General features: G+C 40.2%; 1 protein-coding gene across 4 annotated transcripts in view; it reads left to right on the top strand.

Moving 5' to 3' along the window:
* Nucleotides 1–286: 286 nt before the first annotated feature.
* The window catches only part of ZNF143 (zinc finger protein 143), a 38,157-nt gene continuing 18,801 nt past the window's right edge, over nucleotides 287–19,642 (top strand). For 2 of the 4 annotated variants that reach the window (XM_053944491.1, XM_053944487.1), the window contains exons 1-7: nucleotides 287–378; nucleotides 12,331–12,461; nucleotides 13,258–13,350; nucleotides 13,793–13,876; nucleotides 14,102–14,182; nucleotides 15,137–15,333; nucleotides 19,162–19,236. In XM_053944491.1, coding sequence (XP_053800466.1) covers nucleotides 12,338–12,461; nucleotides 13,258–13,350; nucleotides 13,793–13,876; nucleotides 14,102–14,182; nucleotides 15,137–15,333; nucleotides 19,162–19,236 — 654 coding nt within the window. In that variant the 5' untranslated portion in view covers nucleotides 287–378; nucleotides 12,331–12,337. Of the gene's footprint in view, nucleotides 379–8,309; nucleotides 8,454–9,361; nucleotides 9,453–12,330; nucleotides 12,462–13,257; nucleotides 13,351–13,792; nucleotides 13,877–14,101; nucleotides 14,183–15,136; nucleotides 15,334–19,161; nucleotides 19,237–19,642 lie in introns of those variants that run through there. The other 2 variants (XM_053944489.1, XM_053944490.1) reach the window with 2 other exon arrangements.

Below are 19,642 nucleotides of genomic sequence, written 5' to 3'. Positions count from 1 at the left end.
CCTCAGCCGCTGCCGGCGCGCGCCGGGGGAGGGCAGGAAATGGCGCCGCTCCCCGCTGGCGCGCGGGCGCCTCGCCGCCCGCTGCACAAAATGGCGGCGGCCCCGCGCCCGGCACAGCCGCGACGCCATGAAGCCGCGGGGCGGGGCCGCGGGCGCGCGGCCAATGGGCGCCGGCGCGCGGCCCGCAGGCGGCCAATGGCGGGCGGCGGCGGCGGCGGCGCGCGCGGCGCGGCCAATGGGAGCGGCGGAGCCGGCGCCGCCGGGCCCCGCCCGCGGGGCGCGGGGCGGTGCCGAGCGGGCGGGCGGCGCCGAGCGGCCGTTTCCTGTCCTGGTGCATGGTGGTCGGACGGAGGAATTGTTGGAAAATTTCTCGGCGAGGTTCGTATATAAATGTGCTTTTACCCAGTGTGCCTTATGCTCCCTCCGCCATCTCCGGACGGGGCCGCCGCGCCGCGCCCGCCGCGCCCGCCGGCGGTGCTCGGGGAGGCGGGCAGGGGCAGCGGAGCGCGGGCGGCACCGACCCGAGCGGCAGAGCCGCGGCGATAAAGCCGCTCCGCTCCGCGGGGCCCGCCCGGCCCCTCCCCGCCCGCCGGGCCCGCGGGGGTCCCCCGGGCCGCCCCCCCGGGCCCGCTCGGCGCTGCGTCACGGGCGGGGGGCGAGGGGGGCGCGGGCCGGGGCGCTCCGGGCCCCCCGCCCGCCGTGCCGTAATCGGGGGGCTCTCACAAATTTTTGCATTTTCCCCGTTGTTTGGTTTTTTTTTTGTTTGGTTTTTTTTTCTTTTTTTGTTTCTTTTTTTTCCCTATTTTTAAATACGTGCTTTTTGTGGCTGTTGTTTTTTTGGAAGGCGATGTTTCCATGCTGCCGGCCGCAGAGCGGCATGTAGCCGCCTCGGCCGGGGCTGGCCGGGCCCGCGCAGGCTCCGGAGGCGAACCCGCTGTGCCTGCCCGAGCCGCGGGGCTGCGGCGCGGCCGGGCCGCGCTCTCACGGGAGAAGGTGCTGGCACCGGCCGGCCTCCTGGAACCCTGCTGCTTTACTGCATCTCGCTCACCTCGACAAAATGCAGAAGCGTTTTAACCTTTTTTTTTTTTTTTTCTCCTCAATTTTTAATTTTTTTTTTTTACTGTTGCTCTTGTCGTTCCCTTCTTTTTTTTTTTTTTTTTTTCTTTCTCTAGAGCTTCTAATAGAACGGGATAACGAGAAGCTGCTCCTCTAGAATAGTGGCCTGCAGTAACGCAAAGATTTTTATTTTGTTTTCTGATAAGGTCTTATTTGTGGTGCTTTTTAATCCAGAGAAAAATGACATGACTCCCGTGCAAGTTTAATTTTTCTGTTAAAACAAGGCTGCGGTTGAGCAGCTCTATTGAAGTTTTAAGTTTTTTAAGGTTTCATTTTGAACTGTCAGAGAATTGCTTTTGCCATCATACGCAGAGTGATACCGGTATTTGTAAGGAATGGTATTTCTAGTCCGGTGACACAGGGACTGCAATCTTCCAGTCTTTCAGAGCAAACATTTCTTCTTGTTTTATTGAGAGTCTGCATCAAATGTTGTCCCATCAGCCCTCTTGGCCGACTGTACACCAGATATTTCTGTTGTAGCTTTTAGGGACCTGAAAAATGAAATAAGGTTGTGCTGAACTAGCAGTTTTTTAACGTTTACATGGTAGACTGTTAGCTTTGTGCGTTTGCCATACAGCTTTAGAATGGCAGAGTACGCTGTAGCCGTGTTTTCATGGCTTGTTTCTTTGTAGTTTGCATTAATGCCTTGAGCTTTCAAGCTGTGTTTGTGTCAAAAGCGATTTGTCTGTATCACTGCAGAAAAGGAACCTCAGGAATATGTGGTCAAATAATAGATGATTGCTTTGATAATGGATTGCAGCTTAAATGAGATGTAAAAATAAACATTTTCAAAGAGTTTTGAGAAGTGTATTTCAAATTGATTTAATAATTTACTTTAAACTGTTCTCGTTGTGATTAGAATTTCATTTCTACTGCCCTATCTGAGGAAGGGTAATTTTGCTTTATATTAAAGGCTGAAACAAAGCAAATATTTAAAACAGTGGAAAAGGAACTTTAGGTAGAAAGTCACACTGTCTTCATTCTTGTATAGCTTTTAATGCTTTTCTCCGGAGACAGGCACAGCTATAGTCAAGTGATGAATAGTCCCTGGTAATGGGTGCCAGAATTAGGCTATAAATTTGTTTTTTCTTAAGAATATCTCCAGTTGTGTGCTGCTTCAGCTCAGTGGACGTTTTGCTGACCTGTACCGTCCGGGAGAAGGGAATTGCCAGGAGTTTGAGCAGTGGCCAGGTCCAAGTGCTGGCTGCTGCCTCTGTGGCTGCTCCCATGCAGCTCTGTGGGATGGGCACAGGGATAATAAATAAAGAGTTCCTCGGCTTTAGTTTGGTCAGGATGGCTTCATTTACCCTACAGGATGTTGGTCTTCCCTTGCTATTGCGTGTGAGTCTTCACCTGAAGAGTTTTGGGTTAACACTTGCTCCGTATAGGTGGACTCGTTAGCAGGCACCTGTGATGGAAATTGTTTTCCAAAGGGCTTGGATTAATTTGGATGGGTTTCTGCACACACAGATAATCAGGGCAATTCTTCCAGTTTCAGGCGTTACAATGGCCAGAATGCAAATATTCATGAGGAAGGTGGGACCCATCTTGGTGGTGCTCTAGTAGTTACTCTCTTTCCTGTCTGCATTCTGGCTGGTACCTGCTTCCTTGGCCATCCCGGTGGTTTGTGCTTCCCGTGATACCTCCTACAGCTCCTGCAGCCTCTGACATGTATGTACATAGCACAGCAGCCCTGGCCAGCCTTGCTTTGCCCCTCACTGACCTTTTCCCTGTGTTGCTGCTACGTCTCTTGCAGCTCACCAGCAATGCTTTTTGCTCAGCATTAATTGGGGACAGCTTGGTTTTTTTATCTCCTCTGTACGAGGAAATCAGTGCCTCTGGTAAAGACAGCGTGAATTGGGTAGTCTGTTCCTGTGGCTTGTATCACAAAAGATCCCAAAAGATGGGTGGAAGGTTTCTCTTTAGCTTATGGATCCCCAAGATACACTACGATCCAAACCCATGGTTCCTCTTCTTGAACCCAGGAGTTCAGCTCTGAAGTGCAAGTTCCTGTAACTTGAGGTGTGCAGAGCTCTTGTTCTGAGCCTGGAGAGAGGGGTCTGAGCGAGGTGTCTCTCTGTGGACACCATTTCTAGGAAGGAGGGGAAGGAAGCCTGGTGACCCATCTCAGCACACTGGGGTTTATGGGGTTTTGCCTGTACCTAAGTGTAATTTGATCTGCCCTTAGTTGTATTTACTTAAGGGAATGTAATTTTGCTTCTCCCCTTCTGTGCACCGGGGATCATTGATCAGTTACTCCAAACCAAATTGGACTAAATTAGATGTTTCCAGTCACTTAGTCTGCTAAAATGTTCTGGGCTGCATAGCTGGTTTTTAATTGTATAGTGGGATTGTACTTTGCTCCACCAAGATAACACTTGTTAAATAAATGAAATTTTCAGTTTCAAAGGGAATTTACAGTTCCAGCAGGTTTTGCAATTTTCAAGGTTGACATCAGAGTTACACTTAAAACGACATAACGCTTACCTTGGTCTGTATTTTACTGCCTGCAGAATGTTTGTTTCCCTCTGTATACGCTTGAGTAGAAAATTGTGTTACCTGCTTAATACTCTTGGACTTCGTTTCTGATGACAGACTAGAATTGGAAGATGGGTCTGTATTTGCAAGTTAGTTGGTTTGCTCATATTTTTAGTGTGTTCATACATAGCTAACGTGATGCTGCACAGAGTTTTGTAGGATGTATTTTGATGTACCGGGTTTCAAGTTCTGTTTGTAATCTGGCTTTGGCAATCCAGCAGGCTGCCCCTTTAGCTTCTGAAATACAAGCCTGTGCTAAAGCACTGCCATTAACTGTCATGGTTAATGCTGATACATCTGTAATGTACTTACCAGATTGCTAATTAACTCAGAGCTACACAAAACAACCCACTCAAAATTCCTCTCTTTGTTGGCAGTCTCAGTGGATTTGCAGGATTTGAAAGGGCATGGCCAGGATTCATTTGTTTTGGTGATGTAAATAAGAGACTTTTGTGATTGCTTGACAGTTAAAAAGTTAGGAGTCTGTTTGGCATGAAAGTAAAATAATAGAAATGGTAGATCTCGGTTTCTTTCAGAATTTTAGCCCTTAACTGTACATCTAATCACCAGATGTTCCCAGTTTTATTTAAAACACCAATATAACTGGAGGTTTTATGATTTAAGGGATAAGTAGCCCCATGAAGTGTTTCAGAAATAACTGTATATATTTTTTACTGTAAATAGGCATCACTGCTCATTTCTAGGAGTGACTTAGATACAGTTGTGACATGCATTGGCTGGATGCCTTCTGCATACATATTTTAGCTGTATATACACTTGATGGTAAAAACAAACCAAACGAAAGCCTGTAGTTTTAAATACACACTGATTCATCTACTAGGTGCATTAAATCTGTTTCCTTTTATACTTCCAGGGTGAAAATCAATTTGGAATTAAACGCTTTATCTCACTAAATGTGCTATAAAATTACTTTAGGCTTGGGGTTTTATCATCTTTGTTAATGATATTCTAAGTTTTCTCAGAAAATCAGCTCACCTGCCATTCAGCTTTTTCCGAGTGTGCACATTATGATTAGTTACCCAAACCTTTTTTGACTATTAAAACACAAGTAATCTATTACGAGTCAGGCTGCAATAAAGAAATGGGTTTGAGATTCTTTAGAAAGGAAGGTATGCCTGAGCACTGATAATACAAGTTTGGCCAGGAGAGAAGAAATGAACAAGAAATACCACCTGTGTTGAGAGAAACTTGGGCTGTTTGGGTAGGCTAGTTCTGCAGTTGCATTTGCAGTAGGTCTGCAAGGCATTCCATGCACACAGCCCAGCATTCCTAATGATACAGGGGTGTTGCAGGCGTGCTTGAATTTGGTGTTTGGGACAGATTATAGGGGTGGCTCTTCCTCAAGCCAGACTGCTGCTGCTGGGTACTACTACGGATAATAATAATAATAACTGAGTCATTAGCATGTTGCTCATTGACCAGCTGCATTAATATGTTCTTTTGTACTTAATTAATATTAAAATTTTGGAATCCTGGTGTCTGTACCTCTGCAAACAGTGCTGCATGGATCTCAATTGCTTGTCAGCTTCCATGGAGGATTTTGGAATTGGCTCTGTGGAAGACTCCCAAATCTGTTTCAAACCTCTGGCTCAGGAAGCCATGCTGCTGGAATAGTGCACCCAGGGCAAATGTGGTCATGGAACTGGGTGTTTGCTGTGAGATGATTGTCCCAGAGCTGCAGAAGGAGTTCAGCTTCTGTCAGCACTGCTGACAGCTCACGTGCTGATGGAACTCCTCTGGCCTCCTTTCATTAACCAGTAATTTCTTCTCTAATATATTCAAGAAATGTGTCAAGTTAGAAGTCATATTTGGGATCAGCCTGAGTGTTCTCACATGTGTAGGACTTCTTGGTGGGTGACTTTCTGAATCTTCCTGTGTTTAAATGCCATACCTTCGAAAATAATAGCAACCTTCACATTCCGACAGAGTGAAAATACACACATACACATAATCTCATTAGTTAGAGTAAGGATTTGTAAATATTCTTTATTTGCAGTGGTTAATCCAATTTTTTTAATCTAAAAAATGCAAGCATTGATATCAGTCAATACTTTTTAACAGTCACAATTTGTTGATAGCATTTGCTCTATAAATGTATGGAAATTACTTTTGGGGGAAAAAGACTGCTGGAACATGAAGTAATTTTGTCAGGCTGCTCACTGCTCACACTTAAGTCAGACTGATGTGTGGTTAAGGCAATGATAAATTTGGTCTTGCATTTGTTTTTCATTTCTGAAGAAATACCAAATACTGTGGCAGTGAATTGCTCTTGAACTGCATTATTATTAGGATGTATCTCTTGTGGAACAGAAAGGTTGAAATACTGTAAAAAGAATAAAAAGGAGCCTTGAGTTTGGCTGCTTCAGAGTGTGTATGTTGTGCTTGTGCAGTTGACAGTGCTCTCACTCTTGGTTGGGTTTTTCTGCAGGACAAGACTTAGGGCCTGTGGTTTATCATTCACAACACTTCTTTACCATGTAGGAAATTAGAAGGTGATTGTGTGATTTGCTATTAAATTATCTGAATCCAACTGATGTTACCAGATTCTGTAGGAGATGTTTTCATTCTGTATTTCAGCTTTGTTTCCATTTTAGACTGTGGATGATTAATGTGGTGGAAATTGCTGTTTAATTATGTTTTGCCTTTACAAGAAACTGGAGAAAATACAGTAAAAGAAATAGAGATTATGTGAGAAAGCACATAGCAATTAAGAAGTGCCCAACATCAAGTAGTTGTTACACTTATTTACTGAAAGTCAGACTGACAACAGCACAAACCCCAATTTTTCAGTGCAGTAAAGTCCTGGAAAAGGTAAGGGCTGTTGATGAAGAAGGAAATTCACATCTCCTGAAGTGTTTGATCAAAGCACCCACAGGATCTAGATTTAATTCCTGACCCTGTTACAGATTTCTGCTTAATACTGGAAAAGATTATCATGCAGCTACGTAGGGGAGCAGAAGTAAGATTGTAAAAAGAGTCCTAGTTCTCCTGTGTCTATTTCTGAGCTTAAAGATGACAAATGCCTTTATGTAATTAGTGGGGGAAGAAATGCTAAAAGTCTTCTTGGGTTGTCTGAAAAAACTTTGTGTGGAATAAATAGTCAGCTTTCCAGTCTGTCAGACTTTTTTTTTTTTTTGCACTGAGACTCAGAAGGCTATAACACATATGAATTATCAATTGAAGTGCATTTAACCAGATTGGTAATTGTAGGTACTGTTTTTGAATTTTCACACATTTGTTGCTCAGACTAGTTTTGTGAAATTACTGATATTTGCAATCATATCAGTTGTTAAGGACCCTAAGGTAGGCAGTATTTAATTCAGGAAAAACTTAATTATGTTACACTGTGGACTTACTTGAATTGATTTTGGGATACAGCTTTGTCAAACATGGGAATACAGTTTTCTAATATTCCTTAATAAAAGTTTCACTATTGTGAGGCTATGTATTATTTGCCATATTACCCTTCTTGATTGGTTTTTATTTGCTGTTTTTATAAGTTTTATAAAATTACAGTGGTTTTGTACATTATTTAGAAGTGTATTAAAAATAAAAGTGATGTTTCTTTTCAAATGAAATAAATGCATATTATTTCAAACTTCTCAGTGCTGTCTGCATGAGGGGAGTGAACAATCACAAGGCTGCTGAATGTCTAGAGTAGCTTTTTTCCTGTCATTCTTCCCCAGTTTGTTTGCACAGTCTAAGTTTGTATTTTGTAACAGTAAATTTTCTTCCATGCCTGCTATTACAAACTTTATTCCATTTCCCATTAATCATCGAAGCATCATCTTTGTCTCTTTGAGGCGTTTCTGCTACTGTCACTGCAGGATTTTTCCTTTGTCCAGCAGTACAGTGGTACAGTTATATTTTAAATGAGGAATTCCTGCTATTTTCCAGCCACGCTGGGCTTTCATCATGCTGTCCTGTCAGCTGCTGGAGTTCCCAAGTGCCCCAAACCCCCTTTCTGCTCCAGAGCAGCCATGCCCTCTGCCAGCTCTTCCCTTGCTTTTCAGTTGCCTGAATACCACCTGCTATTTTTTAGTTCCTTGATTCCTAGTTTTTAGTGGAAATTCCTGTTTTCAGTTGCTAGATTGAGTTTACATAAAAACCTTTCTTCTAACATTGCATCTTTTCTCCAAAACAAGTGATAGCACCCAGAAAATTCTATTTGTTTGAGTGTTGGTGGAGGAAAAATTACAGGAGGTGCTCTCTAGATAGGCAACTTGATGAACTCTTCCTGAAAAATCTTTTGTTTTTAACCATCCTTTCCCCCTCACATACCTTTGGTTTCCAAGTGTTGAGAATTTAATGTGTGTCTGGGAGTATTTTTTTCTGTTCAGATAATTTGCAGGGGGTGGTGGTTGGTTTGGTTTTGGTGGTTTTTTTTTTTTTTTTTTTTTTTTTTTAATAAGAGCTTGCACCTCTGTGTCCTGCTGGATGGCTGTTTAAAGGATCAGTGCTAGAGGGGGGGTGGCTGCCTGTGGTCACACACTCTTTCTAGTTCAGAGATTTTCTGTCCATTTTTTTTACCTCAGGCTGATTTTTTTGTGAGAAGTGTTTGAACCATCTAAAAGAATGGTAAGATTTTCTCTGCATGGATACCATAGACATGTTTTGGTGACTAATAATTTCAGGAATGCAAGATCCGTTACTGTCCTTGTGAAAGTCTGCCCAGATATCGTCATTGATGTGCCTTTGGAAATTGACAGTTGTAACTTGCCTATGATCTGTGAAGATTTGCAAGAGTTCACAAAGTCAACTCTCAAGTTTTCACTTCAGTGAGTACTTCGTGACTGATCCTGGACTTGTCTTTTCTGTGAGACAGCTCTTGAGAGGAAGCAGAATCCGCATGTGTCAATCTTGCCAAGCTGCTATGTAGGCTCCACCCCAGGGTTCCTGGCTTTTCCTAAAAATAGTTACTTTCAGCTGCTTTTAACTAATGAGCTGCAATATTTGAAGTGGGTAAAGGAAATCTCTCCTAGATTTTTATTGACAGAACTCCTGGCAGACAGGAGATTAAAAGAAAAAAGCTTACTGATGCAAATGCAGAGGAATAAAAGCAATTATATGGATTAGGGAAAGAAGCTGGTGAGATTCAGATTGAAAAAATGATGGAGACAAATTTGATGGAAACTGAAGAGAGTGACTGAAGTGGAGGCAAGGAAGAGACTTGAGTTTGGTGAAAACCAACTGGTCTTGAAAAAGCAAAGCAAATTAAAAAACATTGGGAGAGTAGATTTGCAGGGTGGATGATACATGAACAGCAAGGTGATGCTGTTGTAGATGTATGCATTATCGAAATGATTATCAGAGAGCAGGTGAAGTTGGAAGGACTTTCAGAAATTTATCTGGTTCAGGCTTGATGAAAGCAAGTCTCATTTACCCAGGGCTGTGTGAAGTTGCTTTGAACCTCTACAAGGATGGAGAGTCCATACCTGTCTTGGCAATTTGTTCTGTATTTGATCACTCTTACCAAGTGACGCTTTGGCATTATTGCCTCTGATAGATTGACCCTTTTCTCTGCAGCACAGGCCAGCTCTGCATCTTTTCCTTCCTGCATCTTCCAGCCCTGTCTGGCTAGTCAGTGTTCTCCAGTGGGGAGAAAGAGGAGAGCCTGGAAGGGAGCAGCACGTCCCCTTTTGGCTGAGGGCTCTCTTCCCTGCACAACAGAGTGGCAGAGCAAAGCTGCTGTGTCCCTGCAGAGGGAGTGAAAGCTGGGGGCTGGTGTTTGGGAGGACCCCAGTGCTCCAGCCTCTCGTGGGGCATGTAGTTCCAAGGTGGGTCTGAACATGAACTGGTGACACAGAGAGGAAGGAAGGGGATAAACAGTGATGTGAGGGGGTCATAAACAGAGCAGCAGCAAGAGAAGACGTGGAGACTGGTTGCAGAAGGAGTTGGTGTGGGCATGGAAGTATTTTATATTATTCTGACAAGAAGGATGGGATTATAGCTGGGAAGAGGCATGTCCTGAAAATTTGGTATAAATAGGACTGAGGAAGAAAATTGGTACAAGGAGAAGGGATGGAGCTGGGGATAAGGAACTTAGTGGAAGGGCTGAGGATTGAGAAAAGGATGTGTTTCAAGTGACCATTGAAGGGAGCTGGAATTGGGAGAAACAGGCTGCATTGCTGCTGAGTTCTTATGTGAGGCTGTATGATTGTCCAGATCCTCTGAACAGAGCAAAGTTGTAGCCATTGTTCTGTGTGCAGCAGTTCCCTTCAGCTGTTTTCCGTGTGTGAGTTGACAGCCATGCTACAGTAACAAACACTGTGAAACAATTTAAATAAATACTATTGCTCCTGCAGCCCTTGAATGTATCTGGCATTCGATTTCTTTGCCTTCCAAAGTAGCTACTCGCCCCTCAAGCCATTAGTTCTGCTCAGACTCTCAGAACTCTGCAGCTCTCTGCACGGACTGGCTCGCTCACCGCTGCGCAAAGGTGGGAGCAGAGCCTTGAGTTCTGCAGGAAGGGAGATGGTATTAAAGGTGCTGGGGATCAGCAAGATACTTTGTCTAAGAAAGGGAATACTCCTCGAGTAGACCCGAGCTGAAAGGCCTTTGAGGTGGACTCTGCTGGAATTGTTTCACTCTCTAGTTCCAGTGAACACCTGTGGTTGTGATGCCTTTCTTCTCTGCTGTGTGCACTGGTGTAGCTGCTTTGCAGCCTGCTTCTATGAGATGTCCTGAAAACTGAGTGCATGGAAAATGCTGCCAATACAGACCTGTGTTAGCAGTCAGAGAACAGCCAGCCTCTGGGTACCACTAGCATATGGTACCAGAAATAGTTAATTTAACTTGCTACAACCTGGTAGTACCTCCAGAAAAGCAGCCTTTGCAAACTGGGCTGGATAAAACTCCTTTTGTTGCTAGATTTGTTGGTGGTGGTTTGTTTTGTTTTGTTTTATTTTATTTCATTGGGTTTTTTAAAACTGCAACAGTTTTCTAATCTTATTTGCTGCATAGTACATGAATGCTGGGCTTCTTTGCTTCTGTGCCTGCTTAGGCTGACTCTGTGGCTACATCATGACTGATTTTTGGGTTGTGAGCAAACTGCTTCCTAAGTAAATTTTTCTGCCTATTTTGAGATGGGGGATGATAAATGAGTGGTAAGAAAAGAAGTTACTTTTCCAAACTCACAGTCATGGACACGACAGAGAAAGAGGTTGAACTCATGATCTCCTGTATCCTCATACAATTCCTTGTCTCTTAGATTATAGTATCCAAACAAATCTTCCTATTTCATTTTCTTCAGAGACATCCATATAAATGCAATTTAGTCTGGATGGCTTCTCCTTTTCATGTGTATTACATCTCTTTTAGAGGCCTCATTTTCTGTAAAAGCTTCTTTTCCTGAAAAGGGTGTTGGGAAGAATTACCCATCTTCTCTTGGATCCCAAAAAAAGTCCCCTCATACCCATTTTAAATTTTATTTTGGTTTCTCTCTTAATTAGATCTTTTTGATGCCAGTTGTTCAAGGTTCAAATTCCTCATTGCAAGCCAATATTTTAATTTCCTTAATGTTCCAGAGAGAAATTACAAGGACATTAATCTTGGAAGGCATATTTCTTACAGAATTATGCGTTGATCATCAGTAATATTTTAGGGGTTTTGTATGATTTTCAGTGTAACATATGAAAAAGGCAGGAGGGCTTAAAACTTCCCTAAATACTGTAGGCACACTGGAGTACCTGCATGGTCTAATTTTGTTCTCCTTAGTTTTGAGTAAAGTACAGTTTTCTCAATGGTCTTTGAGATTGTTGATGAATTGCTTATTCAGGAACAGATTTCTGGACTGTAGAGACAAAAATAGTTAAACATATTTCTAAAGGTACTCATTAATAAATTAAACCCACTAGATTATTCTTCTCAGCCTTGAATTATAAACCAGCAGGTCATAGAACCACACTAGGATTAAAAGCTGTGATGTGATCTCCCATATTAAAACATGCCTGGGTAAAAATGTGAGTATGCAAAGGGAAGGCTCTGTCTGGTTCTGTGAGACACAGCAGTCACTCCCTGATCACTGGCCTTTTGTCTAATTAACAAATTTTATCATGGGATACTTCATTATTTTAAAGAACAGATTGTTTTGTTTTGGTTGGTTGTTTTTTTTTGTTTAAACCGAAACCTTTCTGGAAAATCTAGGGAAATAGTTGAATTGTTCAGTTAGACTTTTGCATGTGTCATTGTTTTTAAACCTCTTACTGCCACTGGAGAGATCTTTGAGTTATATAGATAAAGCTCTGCTGTTGTCCTGGGTGACTATGGATGAATTGTCAGCTTTATTTCAATTCTGGGGCCAAATAGGTTTCATTACCTGTACTGTCATTACCACCACTAGTCTTTGTACATTGGTTAAATCACTTATATTTAACTGAAATTTAAATGTGGTTGATGCACTTTATATAAATAACTGCTACCTGAAATCCTTAACATCTAAGTTAATTGTTAAGTAAAGTTAAATACTTATCTATTTCAGATAACTCTTATTCCTTCAAAGTATTTTCTAGATAAATCAATCATTTTTTGCATCTACTTTATACAAAACATAACATAAAATATTTGTCGCAGCTGTATAAAACTCACATTAAACTGGTGTTATGTAGTACTGGTTCTGTATTTCAATGTTCTGGTTTTTGAATACTTTCTTTCTAGGTAGACAATGTTATTAGCTCAGATAAATCGAGACTCTCAGGGAATGACGGAATTTTCTGGAGGAGGAATGGAGGCCCAGCACGTGACTCTGTGTCTAACAGAAGCTGTAGCTGTGCAAGGAGACCCTTCAGGTTAAAATAACTTTACATTATTATGTCTTTTCTCTTTGAAACTCAGATAAAACACTAAAATTCATGTAGTGTATTCTGAATTAAAAGTGCAACAGAAAACAGTTAACTGAGACTGATTAAATTCGCTTATTTAATTCTGGATGAAAATTATTTTTTAATTAAGATAATAGAAGTGTAAATGTGCCAAAAATATATGACATATAAAATTAGACTTTATTCTCTGTATAGTCTTATTGTTTTACAAAGTAAAATTTACAAAGTAGTCAATTCAGTTGATATCTAAGTATGTATTAAGCAAGTTGAGTTTTAAAATAGATTAATGACTTGAAATTGGCTTAAAGCTGGTGTTTCCTGACAGCTTTGTTATGATTTTACATGGTTACAAACTCTCTCCTAAATCTGCATTTTAATCTAAATAGTTTTGTGTGTATTAATGACAAGTAGTTTGTACAAAACAAAATTTTCAGTACAAGTATGTGTTGTTATTTCACTGTTGGCTCTGATGATTTAATTCACAGTTCTCCTAAAACCTCAGCTTTGTAGTTATCTATTCAGTGACACTGTATTTTTTTTTTCTTTAAGGAAAATAACATTTAGCTGTCATGTTTACAGAGCAAAAACTAGAATATATGCCTCTAGTACGTGTTCCAGGCCTAGAAAGCAAGTAAGAACTGCTTGCTCTTATTTGTCAAAGCCATGTGCTTTGAGGGGATGGAATAATTTATGGAGGTCTTTCAGCTGAGATTGCTAGGGTTCCATGCTGGTTATAGTGAAGGTGAACTTTTTTCCCTGCTAGATGGTGACAACTTGGAAAACATGGAAGGTGTAAGTTTGCAAGCAGTTACCCTGGCTGATGGCTCCACTGCTTACATACAGCACAATTCTAAAGGTAAACTGGTGCCTGCTGAAGTGGTGTTCCCCTTTCTAACCCTCTCTTTGCATTGTAAAGTCAGGCAAAATCTGTACAATGTTTCTGAAGTTCCAATTCCAGTGGGAAATTTTGGTAATACTATAAAATAAATGTTTTGGTTTTGCTACTAATAAGATGCAAAAATGAAATTCAGAACATAAGTCAAACAAAAGTGAAGAGATCTTTATGGTTCAAACCCAGATATCAACATTCTGCCTAACAGATAGGACAGCAGACTTTTTCTGGTTTTTTAATCCCAGAATTCTAAAAGCTCTGTACAGTCACACTGTGCCTTCTATTTACCAAACACTATTTCTTGTTGATATTTTATTTATATGTTAATCTAGAAAGTATCAACTGTGTATTAAAACTGTGATGTGCTACACAATTAGAATTCTTAAAAATATTCTCTATATTTCAGATGGTAAATTAATGGATGGCCAAGTGATTCAATTAGAAGATGGTTCTGCTGCTTATGTTCAACATGTACCTATGCCTAAAAACAGTGAGTGCAATAATACAAGAGATATGTTATAAAATAATGTATTACTGATAAATATTATTATTAAGTAATTAACAGTCATGATAATAGCTTGATTTCTTATTTTAATGGAAATAATCATGAAGAGATCTTGGGTATTTTGTAATCCTGGGTATTTAGTGTTTAATCTTTCCATCTAAGGATTCTTTGAACTCTTGCTGAAGTGCTGTAATTGTTCCTCCTGAGCAGGGGAGAGCCTGCGTCTGGAAGATGGACAGGCGGTTCAGCTGGAAGATGGAACCACAGCATTTATTCATCACACCTCAAAAGGTAACTCTGCTGGCAAGTGGGATTTGATACCTCAGTGTCCAACAGAACTTCAGCAGTATTTAATAGGGTACTCTCTAAAAACTACCATCTTAATGGGATTCCCAGTGTTAATTACTTGTTGCTTTAATTTTGACATCTGAAAATTGCTGAAATGAGACTGTTTCAGTTCTTGACTTGGGCCTCATATAAGAGTTATAAATGTAATCAAACCCCATGTATTTCACTGTTTATTTAGCCCAGGATCACATTAAAGTGAGTTTATACCTTTAGGTGGTAGGGCAGAAAATGTGACAGCTGACAGTCAAGAATGCAAATGTAGTTATTCCAGATAACTTCTGTTTCTGCAGATGATTACCCTAGTCTTGGAAACAGTACCACTTCTCTAGAAAAGATGATCAAGTATATATTTTAAGTCTGTTTAAACCAGTGTGACAATTACATTTTACCACCAGCAATAGTAAGAGGAAAGAATGTAATTTTTTTTGTTAAAATTGGTTTTATATTTTGTGTTTCTTTTGCATATTTGCATGATTTTCTTCTTAAAATCTGAGATCTAGGAATTCTAAAATCTGAACTAATGATGTCAGTAGATCTCCTATATTATTTTCATTTTATTATAAATTGATTTGAAATGGAAAGCATATTTGTGTTCCTGATCAATATAACTTTTTTGTACTTTTGAAAGTGTAGAAATAAAACTGTAGGAGGTGTTGCCTTGAAAACAAATTCCTGTGTTATTCATAGTATTTATACTATGTAGATGCTATGTATATATACTATAATACATAGTATTTATACATAAGTGTTTATATTTCTGATATACTAGTGGTATATTTCCCATGTATTTCATATGTGTCTATGACTTCAGGAGACACGTCCTGGAAGCCGTAGTTTCTCATGTGACACACTGCTGCTCCTTTCAGAACCCTAACACTCTGCAATATCATTCCTCAGACAGCTATGACCAGAGTGCACTGCAGGCTGTGCAGCTGGAGGATGGAACTACTGCCTACATCCACCACACGGTGCAGATGCCACAGTCAGACACCATTTTGGCCATCCAGGCTGATGGCACAGTGGCAGGACTGCACACAGGAGATGCTGCCATCGACCCTATCACCATCAGTGCTTTGGAGCAATATGCAGCCAAGGTACTCTGCAAGGCATTTTCTCTATCCATCACGTTTTAATGTACAGCACAACATATTAAACAACAAGCCAATTGTTGTTTAAGAAATGAAATTGTAACTGGGAGAGTCTCAGACTCCTAGAAGAGAGAACACCAAATTGTCATGACAGTGCTTCACTGTCATGAGCAGCTCTGGTGCATAATGTTGCATAAAAAGGAGAAAAGATTGAACACTGAAGTGGAGTAGGATTTAGAAAGCCAATTAGACAGCCAAATGATAATCTTCTCTATCCTATAGCATTGCAAAGGAATCTCTTGAAAGGACACTGTTTGGAAAGGAGGACAAAGTTGAATTATTCTTGTTCAGGCACTATTGCTGGATTTTTTTCCTGAATGGGAAGAGTATGGCCTGGTGTACTGAGCAAGGGCATGGTGTGAAGTGTAGAAAAGACAATCAGACAGTTCAGAAAAAAAATTCTTTGATCCATATTTTCAATAGTAAAAATGCAGTAGGATGTACAAAATTCATATTGTTCACTTTACTGGACTTCTGCAAGCATGATGTAAGTATGGTAATGGGTGATGCAATTTCCATGACTCTGTAGTTAAGCAGTGTTCCAGTTGTTGGATAATTGCCATCAGTGCTTGTATTGCTCTGGAAAAAGAGCAGAATATATTTTAAAGTCTGTCCTCTTAATGTCACCAAGAGTTGTCAAAAGTTGGGAGGCCAGTTAGGATAATTAAATAGCTTATTCACTATTCTTTCCATTATGCTTCTGTCTGTTAGAATTGAGAGATCCTAAAGCAGGCAGGCAGATTGTATTGTGATGCTGTGCTTTAACAGAAAATAGAAATTTCATGAAATAAAAGGTAATTCAGTGTTAGTTGAGCTGTAATCACATACTTTTATACATTCCACAGGTACTATTTCATTTAGATCAAATCAATCACAACTTTGCCCTTCTTAACCAGCAGCTATATTAATCATAATTTCTGATAAGTTCCAGTTTTGAGAAGGTGAAGAAGAAACAGAAGAAATGTAAATAAATTTACATTTTCATCGTATTTAACGCAGTTTTTAAATTCTGTAATGTGAATTTGTTTTCTGTAGTGCATTTGTGTGTTTGTTTAGGTAAAATTGTTTTCTTTAAGCTTTCATCTCAGAACCTTATTTTGAATGGTACTGCTGGAACCTTTAGGGGACAGTCAGTAGAAGTGTGTTTCCAAGCACTACACCTAGTTTATGTACAAAACCAAATATCAGCTCAATGGTCAGAACCCTGGATCTCTCTTAAAAGAAGGAATGTGACTTTGTGATTCTTCTCCATGTCCATGCACACTTCATAGTGAGGCAAGGTACACTTTTCATAGCTGAGGTTTCAGACACCCTGAGAAAGGTACAGGAAGAAATTAAATACACATGGTAAGTATATTAAAGGATTTTATAAAATTTTAAGTAGCCCAAATAAGAGTAGTGCCTTGTCATTGGCTGCACCAGTTTCAGAACTGGGAAACATCAGGTGAAACTCACATGTGATGAGTTCAAGAAGAATGAAGATGCTTTTTCAAACAGCTCAAAGTTAAGCACTGCTTGTAGGATATTGTGGACACTAATGTGTCCTTGGATTCAAGGAGTAATTAGATAATTCATCGAAGAAAAATGTGTCCATGGCTATTAGGTAGAAACACGTGACTTCTGGTTCAGGAAGTTCATAAACCACAAATTGCTTGGAGGTTGGCAGAATATTATGGGGAATGCATCATCACTACATGCTTGGCCTGTTTGTTTGCTGCTCTCCAGCATCTGCTACTGGCTGCTGTTGGAAATGAAATGGTGCAGTTGTATGGCCTTTAATTTGACTCAAAGTAGATGTTCTTGCATTTTTATTTGAAGGCAGACTATATCTTTCTCTAGCATAAAGGAGAGTATTTTAGGAGGAGCTCAAAGATCTGCCCTGAAATCCTTCCAGAATTCTTACAATAATGAAGAGAAGTTTAAAGTTGGGTATCTTTTTTTGTTTGGTTCTTTTAAGGCTTTCTTTGCAAAACTTAAAGGGCAAAGAAAAAAAAGGTGAGTTTGGAGAGTGATGGTTCTTTGTTTCCCTGTCCTATGCAACAGGCAGAAACAGAAAGATCAGTGGTGTGCCCAAGATCAGGGTAGAATATAAGAGAGTTCATACAAAGAGGTCCAAGCAGACTACCCAGAAGCTCACTGGAAGTGGTGAAACATGTACATTTTTCATTATCCCTCACTTCTCCTTGAGGCAGGAAAGTACCACTTTCCACAACATGCAAAGCACATGCAGACTTAACTTGAGTCCTCTAATTTTGGGCTGAGTCAATGCCACCATCCTCCCAAAGCAGGCAAGGAGAAAAGGTCATTGCTCTCAGTGAAGTGAGCATAGGGGATGAAATGGTGAAGAGGTTACACCACATACTTTCCTTCCATAAGCTGCTTTCCTGTGCCATCACAGCTGCTGGCAAAGCACAGTGACTGGGATTTGTGCATGCCTCAACACATGCACACACCTTCTGTTGGGATCGTTTGTTTCCAATAGTTGATCAAGTTCTAATTTCATGTCAGCAGTTCTTCTCTCTAGCAACAACAAGATGTTCAGGATGAAGTAATTCAAGTCTCCTTTCTGTGCAGGTTCTCCCACCTTCCTTTAAAAATTCTGAGGGAGAAGGTCCCAAAATAGCTATTGTTTCCCTCTGAAAAAAATACCCCAAAATGACCTGCTTTCTGACACTCTTTTTAATCTTTTTGTAATGTAAATTTGCCTCTGCTTGGGCACTTTCCTTATTACTGTTTTAGCTCAAAGTTCCCAAAAGTAAATTGTCTAATTTAGAGAGAGAGTGTGAAAACGTTTTGTGGGATGAGTTCATGCCAGTCTCCAAGCAAACTGCTGGGGGCTGGTGCTTTGGGCAAGGTGCTTCACACAACCACCAGTGATCCCAGGAGTCTGCTGTGGCTCTTGGGAGGGAGGGTTCCTGCCAAACTGTTTGAGAACAATAAAATCACTTAGACTAGGCTTAGGTGCATCAGGCTCAGCCTTGAATATAATGGATGCAGAGAGTATTGTGAATGCCTGTGGTTAATACAGAGACAATTTAGGAATGGGAAACTATGCAAAGTACATTTAATTTTTTATGTAGTGACCAGTAACATGCTGTTCTTTGAGCTGCTGCTTGTGAGAGAGTTTGGGGTGGATTTTTAAACTGGGTAATTACATTTTTATTTAAATAAAAATTTCACATTAGCATCTACCAGTCTTTCAAATATTTTTATGAGCTCCTTGGAAACAGCAATACCTTTCTCCTCCTGGAGACTGTCTTTAGAAACAAACGTATGTAGCAATACCCAAGTCCTTGCTTAGTTGTAATTTGATGTGTTCAAATTGAGATGTAACACATTGTCTTAGGTATTTTGATTCAAAAAGCAGTTGTGCTGTTTGAAACAAGTACATTCTGCTTAACAAGGAGTGAGAGAGGTATCTTTATTATAAAATAAGTAAATGTTTGGGGTTTTTTTCCGAACTCAGTATTTTTAAATGTATTGATTTATTGTAATGCTTATTTCAGTCTATCAATTTAACATCCTTAGTTCTTGCAGTCTTTCCTAGCTTGTTATAAAACAACTTTGCTATGTTCACTTGGCCTGTTCTGTAATGCAGGTGTTGCAAGTGTTGATTTTTATGTAAGTTCATGTACTATGGGATAATCATGTTCCAAGAGGGAGCTAGAGAGCTATGAAATAATAAACCCCAGGAGCTGTCTGTAACCCTCGGTTTCTCAGATGAATAAAAGTAACTGATGTAAATGTTTTTCCCATTTCAACTTTGTTTTTCAGGTATCTATTGATGGAAATGACAGTGTTAGTAGCACAGGAATTATAGGTGAAAATGAACAAGATAAAAAAATGCAGGTATGTGCTTAATACAAAATAATTAAATATATTTATTTATTTTGTCTTTTCTGCCCAGCAAAGTGCATGATAGGGAGTTCTGTAGCCATGAACTGTGGTTTGCTTCTACCCTTCAGAAACTGTAGATTTCAAACTATACAGATAGATTATAGTATCTCACTCTGCACAAGATCATGTCACAAGAGTTGTAAAAGATCTTCTAATACTTACTATTGTCTAGGGGGTTTTTCTGTTACAGGGTAATTAAAAATTATGTTGGCTTTCGAAGATTTTTCAAGCTCACCTGAGTATTTCTTCAATAAGAGTGTATTTCTTCAATAATAGTGTATTTCAGAAGTTCTTTACAGAGAAGGAGCTGACTTTTGACAGTATTTAAAGCAGAAAAATGCTGTCTAAGGTACTAAAT

Source organism: Vidua chalybeata, chromosome 6, assembly GCF_026979565.1.
Source record: "Vidua chalybeata isolate OUT-0048 chromosome 6, bVidCha1 merged haplotype, whole genome shotgun sequence".
NCBI classification, from domain to species: domain Eukaryota; kingdom Metazoa; phylum Chordata; class Aves; order Passeriformes; family Viduidae; genus Vidua; species Vidua chalybeata.
The sequence above is the reverse complement of the archived record's forward strand: the minus strand, read 5'-3'. Positions and strand labels throughout refer to the sequence as shown.